Raw genomic sequence first — 15848 nt, 5'->3', positions numbered from 1 at the left:
ATGATCATCTTCAAAGGGATTCTGTTATCTACCTGATAGCTCATCTCTGAGCTCTGTAAACTTAAATTTATTTTTTATACAAGCATAGCATTCTCTCCTAGAAGGGAAATCTTGGAAGGTAATCTTAGCCATCATGCTCTATTTTCAGGCAGTTAAATTTTACAATTAGGCTGTAAATCTCTAATCTAGCATTTCTTAATATTTTAAGGAATCCAAAGAACTTTTGTTTACATGGATTTTATTCAATAATATTTACCATATTAACAATTAAAGCAAAGCACTTTAGTATTATTATGAAACTAGTGTGACATTATAAACCTCTGAAAGGGTCTTAGAGATGAACTGTCTTTAAACACTGTGACTCTAGGGGCAAATATATTGAAGACTGTGGTCTGAAAGGACTAAAATTAAATCATATTTTAGGCAAGTGAGTAATGAGACCTCGTTGTAATGACTCATTGCTCTCTTATGACACTTCAGGTTTTTGATGAATGTGACAGTATTACCATGGTGATCCCAACAATGAGAATATTATCATTTCGAATTTTCATAGTTAATGTGACAAAGGTCTGATTATTTTATAGAAGCATTTTTTTTCAGACCTAGAATATTTGTTGAACTTCTCAGCAAGGTTGATCTAACACAATCCTGACATGGGTGGGGAAGGAGATCTACTGAGCAGTCTTTAAAGCACTTCATGTGTTGGTATATTGAATGTTTGTCCTTCATTTTCGAAGACCATAGCATCAGGGAGGTGATGCCATGACAAGCACATGAATTAGATTTGAGTCGGGGTGGGGGTACTGTGCTAAGTCACCAACCTCACTTTCTCCTCCAGGACCATCTGGGTCCAATCACCAGATATGGCCCTGAATGCAAGGCAATCAGGGTTAAGGGACTTGCCCAAGTCACACAGCTAGTAACAGTGAAGTGTCTAAGGCTGAATTCGAACTCCCATCCTCCAGACTCCAAGGCCAGTACTCTATTTACTGCCCCACCTAGTCACCCCATTAGCCCATTAATCATATAATTATATATATATATATTATATGTATATAATATATATATGTATATATAAAATTATATTCTGAACTAAAGGAGATGAATTCAAAGTAACACATAGGGAGTGATTGGAGAGATCACGTAAGCCCAGAATCCCTGCTACTACCAAGGTTTGATGCCTTTTTTCCCCCATTATGCCAGATGTTCATCTAAATAGAGTCTATATGATCAATAAAGAAACAACCCATACATGTTTAACCTGGGAAGCTTGCTTACGTAATAGGTTTCTCTTCATTGTTTGTGATGACAAGGATTTGTTGGTTCAAGGGCATTCCGGGTAAGTAGATGAAGCAGTTCCCAAAATTGTAACTGGTGAAGGAAAACTGGATGGCAGGAGTCACAGATGACCCCACAAGCATACAGATGAATGTGGGCCCATAAGTAATCTGTGAGGAGGGGAGATGAGAAGGAATTTAGAAAAGGGAGAGCATTAGGTGGGAAAGAGAATAAATAAGTATGAGCTAGGGTAACTATAGAACTAGGGTAAGATGCCATTCTGGGCAGTGTTCTATACAGATAGCAGACTATCTAATGAATTTGACATAGACATGTATGTAGTAGCCAATTTTCTGAATGAGGCTCTCCAGACATGGGTAGGCTGGCCTTCATATGACAGGTATAAATTCACATTTTTTAGCTTGGTAGGATCTGCCAAAGTGTGAGACCCATTAGCATATATCCTTTGAGAGTGCAGGGTCATCTCTCTACCTTGAGGACCTTGGCTGGCAGTTGCCAATATGGTAGGTACTTCAAGTTAATTGAATTGAATTTTTAAACCTATTGTTTGTATCTCCATTTGTTAGAATGATTTGTGATTGATCTAAGGATTTTCCTTGGATCAAATATAAGCTCTGATGTTTTGTATAGTGGCTGACAATGATGCGAATTCATAGGAATTGCCCTTGGATGGCATTCCAGGAGCTCCTGTAACATGATTAAGTGTAACCATCATTACCCTGCAAAGGCAAGGAAATCCCTTTACCGCCCATGGATGCCAAGATCTCCCAATATAGGCACCTAATACAACTGAGATCAGTGCAACCTATTCCCTGGTTTGGGGACAGACTGATATTGCTCCTAGGTTAAGGGGGGTTCATTTATGTCACTAGTTTAGAGCCCATGCTTTCGACATAAAATGATAACATATGTAGTTTGGGATCCTGGGTTACTTAATCAACCAACCAACCAATGTGTATTTTCTGAGCCATTAGTACAGTCAAAGCCTTAGACAAAGCACTATGAGGGGGCTACAATAAAGTGTAAAATAAGGTCTCTGACTTCAAGAAACCCTCAGTTTTGACTGGCCAGAGTAGAAGACTCCATGCAAAGGATAAATAATAACCTCTAAGCCAGTGTATTACAGAATAAGAGTGTAACGGTAGAAAAAAGAACTCTGGAGTCAAAGGTTTTGAGTTCAAATACCAACTTTGTGTGACTGTAAATATGTCTCTTTCTAGGCCTTGGTCCCTCATCCTTAAAATGAGTGACTTGGAGTAGATGGTTTCTAGGATCTCTTCCATCTCTGTCTATGATCTATGATAGTTGCCAACAAAATAGGAGATCAATGAGCTGAATCATCTCAGAACTTGGAGGAGTTTAAGCCATCTTACCTTGAGTCTGAGTTCCACACCCTTTACAAAGCACTTCTTTAGAGGACAGAAAGAGAGGGAGGCTGGGACAGTCTGTCCGACCTCAACCACAGTCTCACTGGGCGAGAAATTAAAGTATTGCTGCAGAGCCTTAGGGCCATCGAATTCAGACAGAACACTGAAGTTGAATTTACCAGTGTTAATCAAGGTGAAATCACACTGTACAGATTCATTTACTTCTACCTGGAATACAGAAGAGAGGCCATGCTGAGTAAAGAAATATCTTGCTGAGTGCCATACCAGGGAATCAAGAAATGGCAGCTGCCTGAGAATAACAGCTTTGTTTAAAGATATCTGATTGTTTACTTGGGGCTTTCCACCCTAGAGAATCCGGGAGGGAGGCAGGCAATATGCTATTGGAACTGAGAGCATCAGTTGTTAGATACCCTTGACAGGGTGAGAGACACAGCTTGGCTCATATGCTTCTTTGGGGAATCAAAATTAGGACTTGAATAATCCAAATAAGAACCTCCCTAAGGTGCCTTTTCCTACTAATAGTACACATGACAGTAGCCACAGGAGTCTCTAGGGTTGAAAGCATTAGCTAGGTTTTATTTCTCAGGTATTAGAAATAGTCAGTTTCAATTATTCTGCATTAGTGAGGCAGCCAGGTGGTACAGTGGGTAATGTGCTGGCCCAAGTTCAAATTCAGCCTCAGGCACTTACTGTCTATGACTCTGGGCAAATCACTTCATCTTTCTTTACCTCAGTTTCATTTGTGAAATGGGGATAATAATCTTCCAGGGTTATTATGAAGATTCAATGAAATAATGGTGGTAAAATACTTAATATAGTGCTTAATATAAGGAGGCATTATATAAATGCTTTGTTGTAATTTAGTTTTCAGTTTAGTCTGACTTTCCAAGACCCCATTTGAAGTTTCTTGGCAAAGATGGTGGAATGATTTGTCATTTCCTTCTCTTGTTCATTTTACAGATGAGGAAACTGAAGTAAACAGGATGCAGTGACTTGTCCATAGTCCCATAATTTTAAGTATCTGAGGCTGAATTTGAATCCAGGTTGTTCTGTCCCCACATTCTATCCACTATGTTGTCACCTAGTTGCCCCATGCAAACTGTTTATTATTATAATTATAATAATAATAATAATTATTATTATTATTATTATTCAACCAATTTGGAAATAAGACTCTCAAAAGCATGGCCTTTTCCCAATAACTAGTGTCTTTGGGTATAAGCCAAGTGCTAAGCCCTAAATATGCCTTTTCTAGTTCTCTGGATAAGAAACTATCACCAACAAGAGAGATATACTTAAGGTATTGAAAGAGGTGACGTGAGAATACAAGCAACCAAAAAGAAAAAATAAAGCTGAGTAATTTTGCTCTCCAAACATGGAATGTCAGTGGGGAGTAAAACAGAAGCCATACAATGTTGGGCTTTGAATTTAAAAGGGGGCTCAGCCTATCTGCCCTCCCTCAGTTTCCCATGTCTGGAAAATTAGGCAGCTAGAGTAGCCGAATTCTAGTTTTTCTTCTGATTCTAAATCATATAGGTTTCTATAGTGAAAATGAGGTCCTGAGTGGGCACAGGAATTCTCTAAATCATCTAATTAGGAGCAGAATTATAACCAGAAGCTAGTTCTCTTGATTTTCAATTCTTTTCCTCTCCTCTGCTCTCCTCTCCTTTCTCCTTCTTCCTTTGTCCTTTCCCTCTATATTTTCTTCCTTCCTTCCATTTCTCCTTTCCTCTCTCACTTCTTCCATCCTCCCTTTTTACTTTTCCTTCTTTCCTTCCTTCTTTTCTCTTTGCCTGGAAGTGCAGGGACTACTCACTATCCAACCCTACCCTGATCTATTCTGGAACTTTGACCTGCTGCATTTCTGATCTGGACTGGTGTACCTATCCTTGGACAACCTGATGATTCCCCCCAACTCCCCAGGGTTCAACATATTAAAACCCATCTTACTGTGCACTCTGGATTGGCTTAGCCTGCTGCAATAGAGAGCTCCCGAGCTGCACTAGTTTGAGCTGCTCTGGGAGCAGGTGCACAGGTAGGTGATGCCCCACTTGGCTTGACTCTTTTCAGAAGTGAGAATTTTCCTTGGGGTAAAATCTTGGAGATAGATGATGTGGCATGTGAACTAGCCTGAATATACTGGGGCAGGTCATTTTTTTTTTACCAGAGACACTGAAGTATTATAAAAATGAGAATATAAACCTTATGGAGTTAATTAGGTGATAACCTATGCAATTCTTCAGATTCAGGCACTTACTTAGGTTGGGTTATTTTAGAGGGCATATTAACTTCATTAATATCCCTGTTCTAATCAACTACAAGTTTCTGGGGATGTGTGATGGGCATATTTCCATCCTTGTCTCCACCTCCTCACCTCATAGAAGCTGATGACATTGGGCTGATCAGGACTCAAATCAATCACCGAACCATCACTTTCTTTGCACTTGATCTCCACCTTTATACAGTAGCCCTCAGCTTTGACATTTAAGGTCAGAGGTTGAGCTTTCCTTTTCACCTGGCAGATCAGATTAAAGTCCATTTCTCCTTCACACTTTGGTGTGAAGAAAATATCGATGGGTAGCCTGGTTGGAGAATAAATTTGCAGGTTGGTTGACTGTGCCAACAGGTGGATCACATGTCAGAAGTCCTGAACAGTGAGTATTGGCAAACACACTGCTACCATTACCAGATTGGGGCCAGGCTGCAAGTCAGATCAGCTGTCTCAAGACAAAATCAAGTTCTGATCATTTGTTTGAGTTGGGTATTTGCCATTCAAAAAGGCAGAAGACATCAAGAAAATAATGAAAGTGATAGGAAATGTGAGAAAAAATATGGTGCAATGCTTCAACTCTGAAAAAAATAATAAATTAGGGCAATGAAGACTGGAGAGATTGGAGGATCCAATTTGGTGACTTTAGAGGTAGAAGGCTAGGTTCTGAAAAGACTGGGATCTCAGACCAAGACCTAGTACCCCTCACCTGAGCCTCATCTAACATGCTTTATCCCTGGTAGAACAGAGTTCATGTTTCATGTGTGGGAAGTCATCTGCATATTCCTTTATCTGCTGGTATGAGATTCTCTCATCTAGCTTCTGGGGAACCCAATCTCTATTTTCAACTTTCTGTCACTCTCCCTCTCCCCCCATCCCCTGACCCCATTGTCTTAGCTCTCTTGAATTTGGGAGTGATTCCATGTATAAATGTCATACACCATCATCACAGAACCCTTAGGGTTAGAAGTCATATTTAATTGATATTTTCCCCAGGTAAATAGAAAACAAACTCACATCTCTTGCTCCCATCATCTCTATTTAGAATAATATTTATATGAGGTGAAAACCCTCTTTATTTGGCTACCTCTCTTTATATTCTCCTCCTCATACAATTTAATTCTACTTCTTCCCACTTCTCTTTCTCCTCTACCTGTTCTTTTTTACATTTTACTGATGCATTTTTCTATTGTTTCATTTTCCAGTTACCCTCCCCACTTTGTAATTAAAAAGTAAAGTGAAGGAGAACCCGTCACCAAATTAATAACCATGTCTATTAAAGTAGGTTGCCTTTTGTACCTTTAGACCACCAACTATTAAGAGAAAGGAAGTATGTTTCATCCTGAGGTCTCTGAAATCAAGAGTGGTTCTGAAGTCTTTGTGTTGTTTCCCTGTATATTATCTTGAGCACTAGGTATTGCTTACTTAATGCTTTATTTGTTCATATATATTCCAAAGATTTTTCTGAATTTTTTATATTCATTATTTGTTATTAGTTTTCTATTCTGTTCACATGCTCCTATTTGTTCAGTCATTGAACCCGTCCCCAGTTCTTTGCTATATCAAAAAGTGCTTCTATAAGTATTTGGTACATATGGGAATTTTTACTATGTTTTTGACTTTGTAGTATGTTCCAGGTTGTATTTCTGGGTCAAAGGATATGGACAGTTCAAATTGCTTTCTGGTATAGTTCCAAATTTTTTACTTTATGAAATGGTTTTACCAATTCACAACCCCACTAATAGTATATATTAATGTGCCTGTCTTACCAGAAATCCCCAAATATCTACTATTTTAGTCTTTTTTAAACTTTGCCCATTTATTAGGTCTGGGCTGAAATCTGAATTGTTTTAATTTGTACTTCTCTTTTTATTGATTTGGAGTTTTATTTTATAACTTATTTTATAAGTTTTATTTTATATATTTTATTTTATTTTATTAGTTCCTTTAGGTAACTGTTTATATTTCTTGACCAATACTCTATTGTAGAATGGCTTTTATATCAATTCCTATTTATTTTTCATATTAGAACTATTAGAACTTTGTCAGAACTATTTGATTCAAAAATTTCCCATCTCTCCCTTTTTATGATTTATCTTCTTATTCTAGTTACATCATTTATGTCTTTTATGATCACCTCTATCTCATGTTTGGTTATGAATTTTCCCTTAAACTCTAGATATTAAATGGACTGCTAACCTTTTTATGAGATAGATTTTTTTTTTGGTTAAGGTCACTTAATCATTTGTAGTTTATTTTGATATATGGGAATAAATACTGGTCTATATCTATTTCTGCCTAACTGCTTTCTAGTTTCCTAGAAGTTAATATTAAACAGGCTTTCCTTTGACACTTGTGTTCTTAATCAGTTAATGCTTGCCTTTTTTTTTTATTTTTGCAAGGCAATGGGGTTAAGTGGCTTGCCCAAGGCCACACAGCAAGGTAATTATTACGTGTCTGAGGCCGAATTTGAACTCGGGTACTCCTGACTGCAGGGCTGGTGTTCTATCCACTGTGCCACCTAACTGCCCCTGCAATTCTTCTTAAAAATACCTTTTAGTCTTGCTTAGTTTGCTTTTTACTTTATTTTTCAAATTTTTAACTGGTTTCAAAAAAATCTGATGATTGTTTTATAATATAGTATGAAATTTACTAACACCAGATCCCTTTTATTCTCATTCTTTTTATTATTTCCTTAAAGATCCTTGACCCATTGTTCTTCTAAATGAAGTTTATTGTTGTTTTGGTTAGTTTAAAAAATAATCCATTTGGTTAGTTATAGTATAAAATATGTAATTTATTAAGTTTTAAAAAAATTGGCATGGTCAATGAATAATTAATAACTCTACAATAGTATCATTTATTTTGTACTTTTGCACTTGCATTATTTTTCTAATTACATTGATATGTCTTGTGTGTATTAGGTTCCCAGACTTTTTAGTTAATTACAATGGATTTCTTCCTATTTCCTCCTATTGGTTTTAATTTTTTTACTATTCTAGGGAAGGCTAATGATTTTATTTAATAATAATTGCATCTAGTTTTGCTGATGTTATCATTTCAATACATTTTTTGTTAACCTTCAGTAATTATCCAAGTAATTCTTTCAAATCAAAACAATTATTTTGTTTTCTCTTTGCCTATACTTATTCAACTGCTCACTGGCATCCCTTCATGATCAAACCTCTATGAAAAAAACAAAATATTCATATATGCATATTCCATTTAGAGTCTCCACAGGTTTTTTCTTTTTTGATTTTTCTAAGCATAGAAGATGTGTACTGACATTTTCAGTAGGAATTGCTTTACTATGTTGATTTTTGGTAATCCACTTAGTTTTTCCTTTAATTGCCTATATGAATTGAAATTTAGGTCTGAGATATTTAAAATGGCTATCATATCATTATCCATAGTGTCTTTAAGCCTAATGTAGTTTTCCTGGTGATTTGTTATCCATGTTTATTTTTTATATTTGAATTGTCTGAAATCATAATCAATACTACTGCTTTTTTGGATCTAGCTGAAGCATAATAAATTCTATTCCAAATTCTAATTTTAATTCTGCAAGAACTTATAGTTAAAAATCTTTGGGGGTTTTTATTCCAATCTTTTACTTTCTTCTGTTTTGTAGGCAAATTTTACCCATTTATCTTTATAGCTCATTGTTTTTACCGCTGCTCATAAATGAGAGGCAGTAAATTCTGGCTTTGCTTTCTCTCTCTCTCTCTCTCTCTCTCTCTCTCTCTCTCTCTCTCTCTCTCTCTCCTCTCTTGTCCTTCCTTTATTCCTCCCTCTCTTCCTTCTCTCCAGGCTTTGAGCTTGTTTCTCTTGGTTCAGTTAATCAAACAATAAACATTCATTAAGCACCTCTAGACAATGTACTAAGTACTGGAGATACAAAAAGGCAAAAGAGGCAGAAAGATACAAAAGGAAGACTCTCTGCCATCAAGGAGCTTTCATCCAATAGAGGAGAAAACATACAAACAAATACATACAGAGCAAAATACATATAGGATAAAAAGGAAGTAATTAACAGAGGGAAGGCACTAAAATTAAGGTTAGAGAAGGGCTTCCAATAAAAAGAAGGGATAGTAGTTGAAAATTAAAGGAAGCCAGGGAGATTAGTAGGCAGACCAGAAGAGAGTATTCCATGGGAAACAATCATTCTCTCATTGATCTGGGATTCCAAAGGAACAATACTTCCCTCTTCCTCTGCCTTTCAGAATGTAAACATGATCAACACTTAGTCCTTTCAAGTTGTTCAAACTTGTTTTATCTGTCTGAGATTCTTTGCTTTTTCAAAAATTGGGTCTTCTCAACAGGAATGCTTGTACTGATTTTGTTAAAAAAATTTTTCCTGTTGGATCATTTTCAGTTTAAAAAAAATAAGCTAATTCTTGGGTACAGATTTTTTTTTGGCATATCATATTCTAATCATCTCGTGTGTGTGTGTGTGTGTGTGTGTGTGTGTGTGTGTGTGTGTATGTGTGTGTGTGATACAGAATCCCTTGTGATTCTGACTGGTTTTTTTAGTATGTGACCTTTCTTTTTATGGAGACTTTTCAGTATTTTTTCTTTGACCTGAGAGATTTGGAATTTGACATTCACTTTTTTAGTGTATTAAATTTGGAATTTCATTCTGGTAGTTATGGATTCTATTTTTATTTTGTCCTCGAGCTCCAATGCTCATGGCAAATTTTCTTTTGGAGTCCAGTGATTCTTCTCCATGTCCTATTTTCTAGGTCATGACTGATTATATAGTTCCAATTTTTCTAACCTTTGATTATACCCTCGTATTTCTTATAGATGTTACTGTTTTTTTAAAGTTTTTTTCCTTTATTCCTTCCCCCCAAGGTATCTACTTTATGCTAAGGTCCTCTAGATTCTATTCTTTGCTATTGATTATCCTACATCATGAATTCTAATTTCACCCCTTTTCTTCATTTCTATTAATGAAAGCTTCCAGAGACTCTTGGAATCCTTGTGATCAATCCATTCTCTTTTCTGGGGTTTGACTTAAATGTATTTGTAAGTTCTACTATAAGCTGATATTCAAATTCACCCTGATAATTTATCAGTAGCTTTCATAAGAGCTGGTGCCAGCTCTTCTTGCAGTGGCATCATTACAGAATTATTCTCCTCATTTGAAATTTTAACTGTTAATTGCACTAGGCTCCCTCATTCCCAGAATCTCTCTACTGATTCCTGAGTATAGGATTTTTTTTCCTACTGATTCCTAATATAAAATCGTGATATAAAAATATCCCCTTATTGAAGATTGGGAGAACTGATGCCAAAAGTTTGCTCTATGTGCTAGTTCATCCAAATATGTCTTTCTTCTGCAACTGTTGGAGCCCCTGATAAATGAAACTCTGAGCCAGCCCTTAGGTCCAGAGTTGAGACAGGAAACCAAGAGAAAGGAGCAGCCTTGAAGAGTTCTCAGGCTGGTAGAGACCAGAAGGTGAGTGAATGTGCAGGTAGAAGAATGGAGCCCTTTGCAGTTTTCCACCGGTGGGAATTTCATTGGACTCATTACTTCAACTGACACACATCCATCTACTGTTTTTGAAGGTTGAAGGAGATGGACTTGGTGAGGACCTTTCATTCCACCCGCTTATGGACATCTGACATCCCTTTCCTTATTTTTTTTTTTTTAGGTTTTTGCTAGGTAATGGGGTTAAGTGGCTTGCCCAAGGCCACACAGCTAGGTAATTTTTAAGTGTCTGAGACTGGATTGAACCCAGGTACTCCTGACTCCAGGGCCGGTGCTTTTATCCATTGTGCCACCTAGCCGCCCCTATGACTTCCCTTTCCATTCTTGCTTCTGGAACCAATTTCTCTTCTTGACAAACTCATCTTTATTTCAGAGCTCTTCTTTTCTCCATCTCCCTTCCCTCAGTAGCCATTCCAAACTCCCTCAAAGAGTTATTATGGGGACAAAAATGAGATCATATATCTAAAGTGCTTTTGCAAACTTTCAAATATTATATAAATATTCATTATTATGATTAGAAATAGAAGTAATATTAGAAAAATAAATGAGAAAAACTTATTAGAAATAATAATTAGAAATAATATCAGAAAAATTAGAAATAAAATAGAAATAAAAATTAGAAATGAAAAAATTTGCTTTCATCTTTTTTACTTCAGCATTTATCACTGTTCTTGCAAATAATGGCCACCAATAAATATTTGCTAAATTACAAACTAAAGAAGCTAAGGGCAAAGGAGGAGGACAAGGGGTGCCTAGGTGGCGCAATGGATAAAGCACCGGCCCTGGAGTCAGGAGTACCTGGGTTCAAATCCAACCTCAGACACTTAATAATTACCTAGCTGTGTGGCCTTGGGCAAGCCACTTAATGCCATATGCCTTGCAAAAAAACTTAAAAAAAAAAGAGGACAAAGGAAGCTGTCCAAGATCACAGAAAGAGAGCAGCAAAGTTGGGATTAGAATTTAGAACAACTGACTCTCCAACCAGAAGATTTCACAGTGATGCTTTTATTAAAATAACAGGAACTATCAGCATTTATAGCCATCATTCCTCCCCTCCCTCTTCCCCAAACTCAATCTTTCTCTCTCTCTCTCTCTCTCTCTCTCTCTCTCTCTCTCTCTCTCTCACACACACACACACACACACACACACACATTTTGACTTCTCTCTGACCATGGCCAATGGGAATTTATACCAATGTAAAATATAGAATAACTGCGGAGGTAGGAGAGATTCCGTGACTATCTTGGCAGAGTTCAACATGGTCATTGGACTGTTTCAAAGGTGAGTTATTTATAGTAAGTAGCTAACAGCCTCCCTTGCTTACCTGGACATTGCTGGGATTATGCCTTCCATAGGCTTTACAATCAGGTTATTGAGATAACCTTCAGAAAAGCAGGAACTTTCTTCAAATGCAAAACTAAAGTCTTGATCTTCATTATTAATCATGTGGACTGTCTCTCGGGCTTCGTGTCCTGGGAAGAAACCACCCAGACAGGTCATATTCCATTTCCCTGGACAATTAGTCTCTATTTAATCAATGCTGACTCTGTGGGTGGCAGCACATAGGGATGAACATATTTGTAAACTTAATGTGTATTATTAATATTTTCCCCAACACTTTAAGGTAAACACTCAGTAAAACAATGGTTTTTAGCTATTTGCTAGTTTTCAAGGGGGCAGATGCTCACCCCAATAATTTATCACTAGTCTTGTTAACTGGGCTATGTTGGTTCCAGTCACTCCTATGGTGGGGCTTATAAGAATATACAAGAGTGTGAGTCTTCTTGAGAAGAATTTTCTCTTGGTCCAGGACATAATTTTGTACAGTGAGTCTCTCAAAGGCTAGTCTTGGAGAACTCAAACTCTAGCAACTTCTTCCAAGTTACAAAGACCATGAATGCAGACATGACCAGATTCTAACTGGGGTTGAAGATATTCAGATGCTGATTACCAAAGGCTGTCCACCAGCTTATGACTTGTGAGCCAGAATAATTCATGAAATGTGAGAGGGTTGATATGCTGCTAGCTATGATATTTTCAAAGAATCAAACATCAGAGACCATATTTAGAAAGTAAAATTAGCCAAAAGGAGGAGATACAAAAAAATTAGAATAGGTCAAGTAGAAACTAATAACCCCATGGCAGGGGCAGCTAGGTGGTGTAGTGGATAGAGCACTGGCCCTAGAGTCAGAAGGACCCGAGTTCAAATCCAGCCTTGGACATTTAATAATTACCTGTGTGATCTGGGCAAGTCACTTTACCCCACTGCCTTGCCCAAAAAAAGAAAGGAAATTATAAAATAAAATCAAAAGAATGGGAAAAAACCAGCTGACTTGGAAAATAGATCGAGGATAATTTAAGAATTTTTGGACTACCCAAAACTATGGTAAAGAAAAAAAGAGCCTAGGCATCACCTTGTAAGAAATTATCAAGGAAAATTGTCTAGATATTCTAAAACTAGAGGATAAAATAAGAATTGAAAGAATTCACCTTCTGGAAGAGATCTAAAATTGAAAACTTCCAGGAACACCAAAGTCAGAGTTCCCAGGTCAAAGAGAAAATATTGCAAACAGCCAGAAATAAACAATCATGGAGTTTCAGTGAGGATCACATATGAATTATTAAAGGAACAAAGGCTTAGAATATTATATTCCAGAGGGCAAAGAAACTAGGATTACAACCATGAATCACCTACTGAGAAAAAGAATAGAGCAGAATCCTTCAAGAGAAAGAGAGATTCAATGAAATAGAAGATTTTCAAGCATTTCTGATAAAAAAGAATAGAGCTGTTTAGAAAAATTTAAATTTATATATATGTTTATATATGGATAGGTATGTATAAAACATATTTCTATTTATCAGTTCTTTCTCTGGATGCGGATAACATCTTCATAGCTCCTTTAAATTGATTTGAATATTTATAATACTCAAAATGACTAGTCATTCACAATTATTCCTAGAATGATATTACTAGTATTGTGCTTCACATTCTCTTGATTCTCTTCATTTGGTTCTTCATTATTCCATTCAAGTCTTTCCATCTTTTTCTAAAATCAATCATCTCATCATTTCTTACAGCACAGTATTATTCTACCACAATCATATGCCACAATTTAGCCATTCCCCAATGGATGAGCCTTCTTTCAGTTTCTAGTTGTTTGCCCCCACAACAGTGCTGCTGTAATTATTTTAGAAAATATATCTTTTCCTTTTTCCCAAATCACCTTGGGAAAACAGACCTAATAATGATATTGGTGCATCAAAGGGAATATATGGTTTTATAACTCTTTGGAAAGAGTTATATTAGATTATACTCCGAAATGGTTGGAGCAGTTCACAATTACACCAATAGTTCTTAATGTCCTAATTTTTCCAAACCCCTTAAAACATTTTTGCTTTTTCCTGCTCTCATTTTAACCAGTTTGATAGATAGATATAAGACGACATCTCCCAGTTGTTTTAATTTACATTTCTCAAATCAATAGTGTTTTAGAGCATTTTACAGGATTATCTATAATTTTGATTTCATCATAAAAAACTATTCCTATTCTTATCCATTAGCCATTTATCATTTGTGGAATGACTTGCATTATTATGAATTTGACAAAGTTCTTTATATATTTGAGATATGAGTATTTTATCTGAGAAAATGTTCATAAATTTTTTTTTAGCAAAACAGTTTTGAAGATGGATAGGGCAAAAAGAGATAGACTAAAAAAAGGAGGAGATAAAATAGGGTGGAGAAAAATACACTGTAATCATAACTGTGAAAAAATGTTTATAGAATGTTCCTCTGACAAAGGTCTCATTTCTAAAACAGAGAATTGAGTCAAATTTATAAGATTACAAGTCATGATTGTGATGGAGAACTAGTATGCTATAAGAAATGATGAGTAAGGGGTAGCTAGGTGGTGCAATGGATAAAGCACCCGCCCTGGAGTCAGGAGTACCTGGGTTTAAATCCAGCCTCAGACACTTAATAATTACCTAGCTGTGTGGCCTTGGGCAAGCCACTTAGCCCCATTTGCCTTGCAAAAACCTAAAAACAAAACAAAACAAAACAAAAAAACCAAAAAGAAATGATGAGTAAAATGCTCTCAGAAAACTTTGAAGGCCTTATATGAACTGATAACAAAATGAAATGAGAAGAAACAAGAGAGCAATACAGCACTATGATCTACTGCGAATGACTTAGCTTTCCTAGTACTACAATGATTCAAGACAATTCTGAAGGGTTTAGGATGAAAAATATTATTTACTTCTAGAGGAAGACTTGATGTCTGAATCCAGATAGAAACAAACTATTTTTCCTTTATTTTTTTCCATGGTGTTTTATCCTTTGTGGTCTGTGTTTTCTTTCAAAACATGATTAACATGAAAATGTTTTGCATGAAGAATGACTTTTTTTTGTGCTATAAGATGGATTGGAAGAGAAGAGCCAAATTTAGAATTCTAAATGTTCTCTCATTTGATCCTCGGAACAATTTCAATAGTTAAGTATTATCCTCCTTTTACAGTTGAGGAAACTGAGGTAGGAGGTTAAGTGACTTACCCAGGGTCATACACCTAGTGTCTAAGGTGGGAATTTTTGACTCCAGGTCCAGTACTCTTCTCTGCCACCTAACTCTGATATAAGATAAAGTGTTGTTTAGAGATACCTCAGGGAAAACTCTCAAGGTCATCTTTTGAACAATAAAGAAAGGCCTTCAATCCATGTGCTTTGCAAATAACCTGCTTCCTTTTGCCAGAGAGGGAGATAGAAACCCCTCTTGGGTTATCATAACTAGAGAGAAACCCCTCTTGAATTATATAACTAGAACTGAAGCCCCTTCTAAAAAAGAGGGTGGGTCTGTGGCATATGGAGGTAGCTCCTGCCATTTCTAGATTCAGTCTGTCCTTACCCATCAGGATGGAGCTGAAGGTGACATGAGGCAAATCCAAGGATATCCAAGGGTCTGTGGTCTTGCCCACCAGGAGGAAAGGGACCGAGATGTTGTGCTCAGGGATTAGGAAAGTCCAGAATGATTCTGTGATATCCAAATGATGAGGAGTAAACTGGAATGAGATCTAGAAAGAGAATTGAGAAAATGCTAACTAGTAAGTGATCCTGCCATTCCATAGCCTCATCTGTCCTGAAGGATTTCAGTTCATTTTAAATGCCTTGTTTGCTCATCACCACCAAAATGCTATCTAAAGTGGCATCCTTTGGACATTTCACAAGACTTGTCAAGATATATAAGCTTGGCAGTGCCTCCTGTTCTGTTGAAGGAGGCAGGCACTGGAGGGTGACCCACCCTTCTCTCAAAGGCTCTTCTGGTGATGCCTGAATATGACCTTGGGATGAAGGACTGGAGTTTTTCAACTCTCTAATATCTCTGCCAGAGTGCCAACATTGTA

General features: G+C 36.7%; 1 protein-coding gene across 8 annotated transcripts in view; it reads right to left on the bottom strand.

Annotated features, from left to right (window-relative positions):
* Positions 1–15848, bottom strand: part of HYDIN (HYDIN axonemal central pair apparatus protein) — a 509309-nt gene that overhangs the window by 29320 nt on the left and 464141 nt on the right. For 7 of the 8 annotated variants that reach the window (XM_074199124.1, XM_074199133.1, XM_074199118.1 and 4 more), the window contains 5 exons: positions 15353–15518; positions 11776–11923; positions 5062–5269; positions 2673–2894; positions 1279–1448 (listed from right to left, as the gene is read on the bottom strand). In XM_074199124.1, the coding sequence (XP_074055225.1) occupies positions 1279–1448; positions 2673–2894; positions 5062–5269; positions 11776–11923; positions 15353–15518 (914 nt within the window). Of the gene's footprint in view, positions 1–1278; positions 1449–2672; positions 2895–5061; positions 5270–11775; positions 11924–15352; positions 15519–15848 lie in introns of those variants that run through there. The other variant, XM_074199180.1, reaches the window with a different exon arrangement.

The sequence above is a fragment of the Macrotis lagotis genome, chromosome 1 (genome assembly GCF_037893015.1).
Source record: "Macrotis lagotis isolate mMagLag1 chromosome 1, bilby.v1.9.chrom.fasta, whole genome shotgun sequence".
Taxonomy (NCBI): domain Eukaryota; kingdom Metazoa; phylum Chordata; class Mammalia; order Peramelemorphia; family Peramelidae; genus Macrotis; species Macrotis lagotis.
Note: the sequence above shows the minus strand (reverse complement) of the source record. Positions and strands in the feature narration are given on the sequence as shown.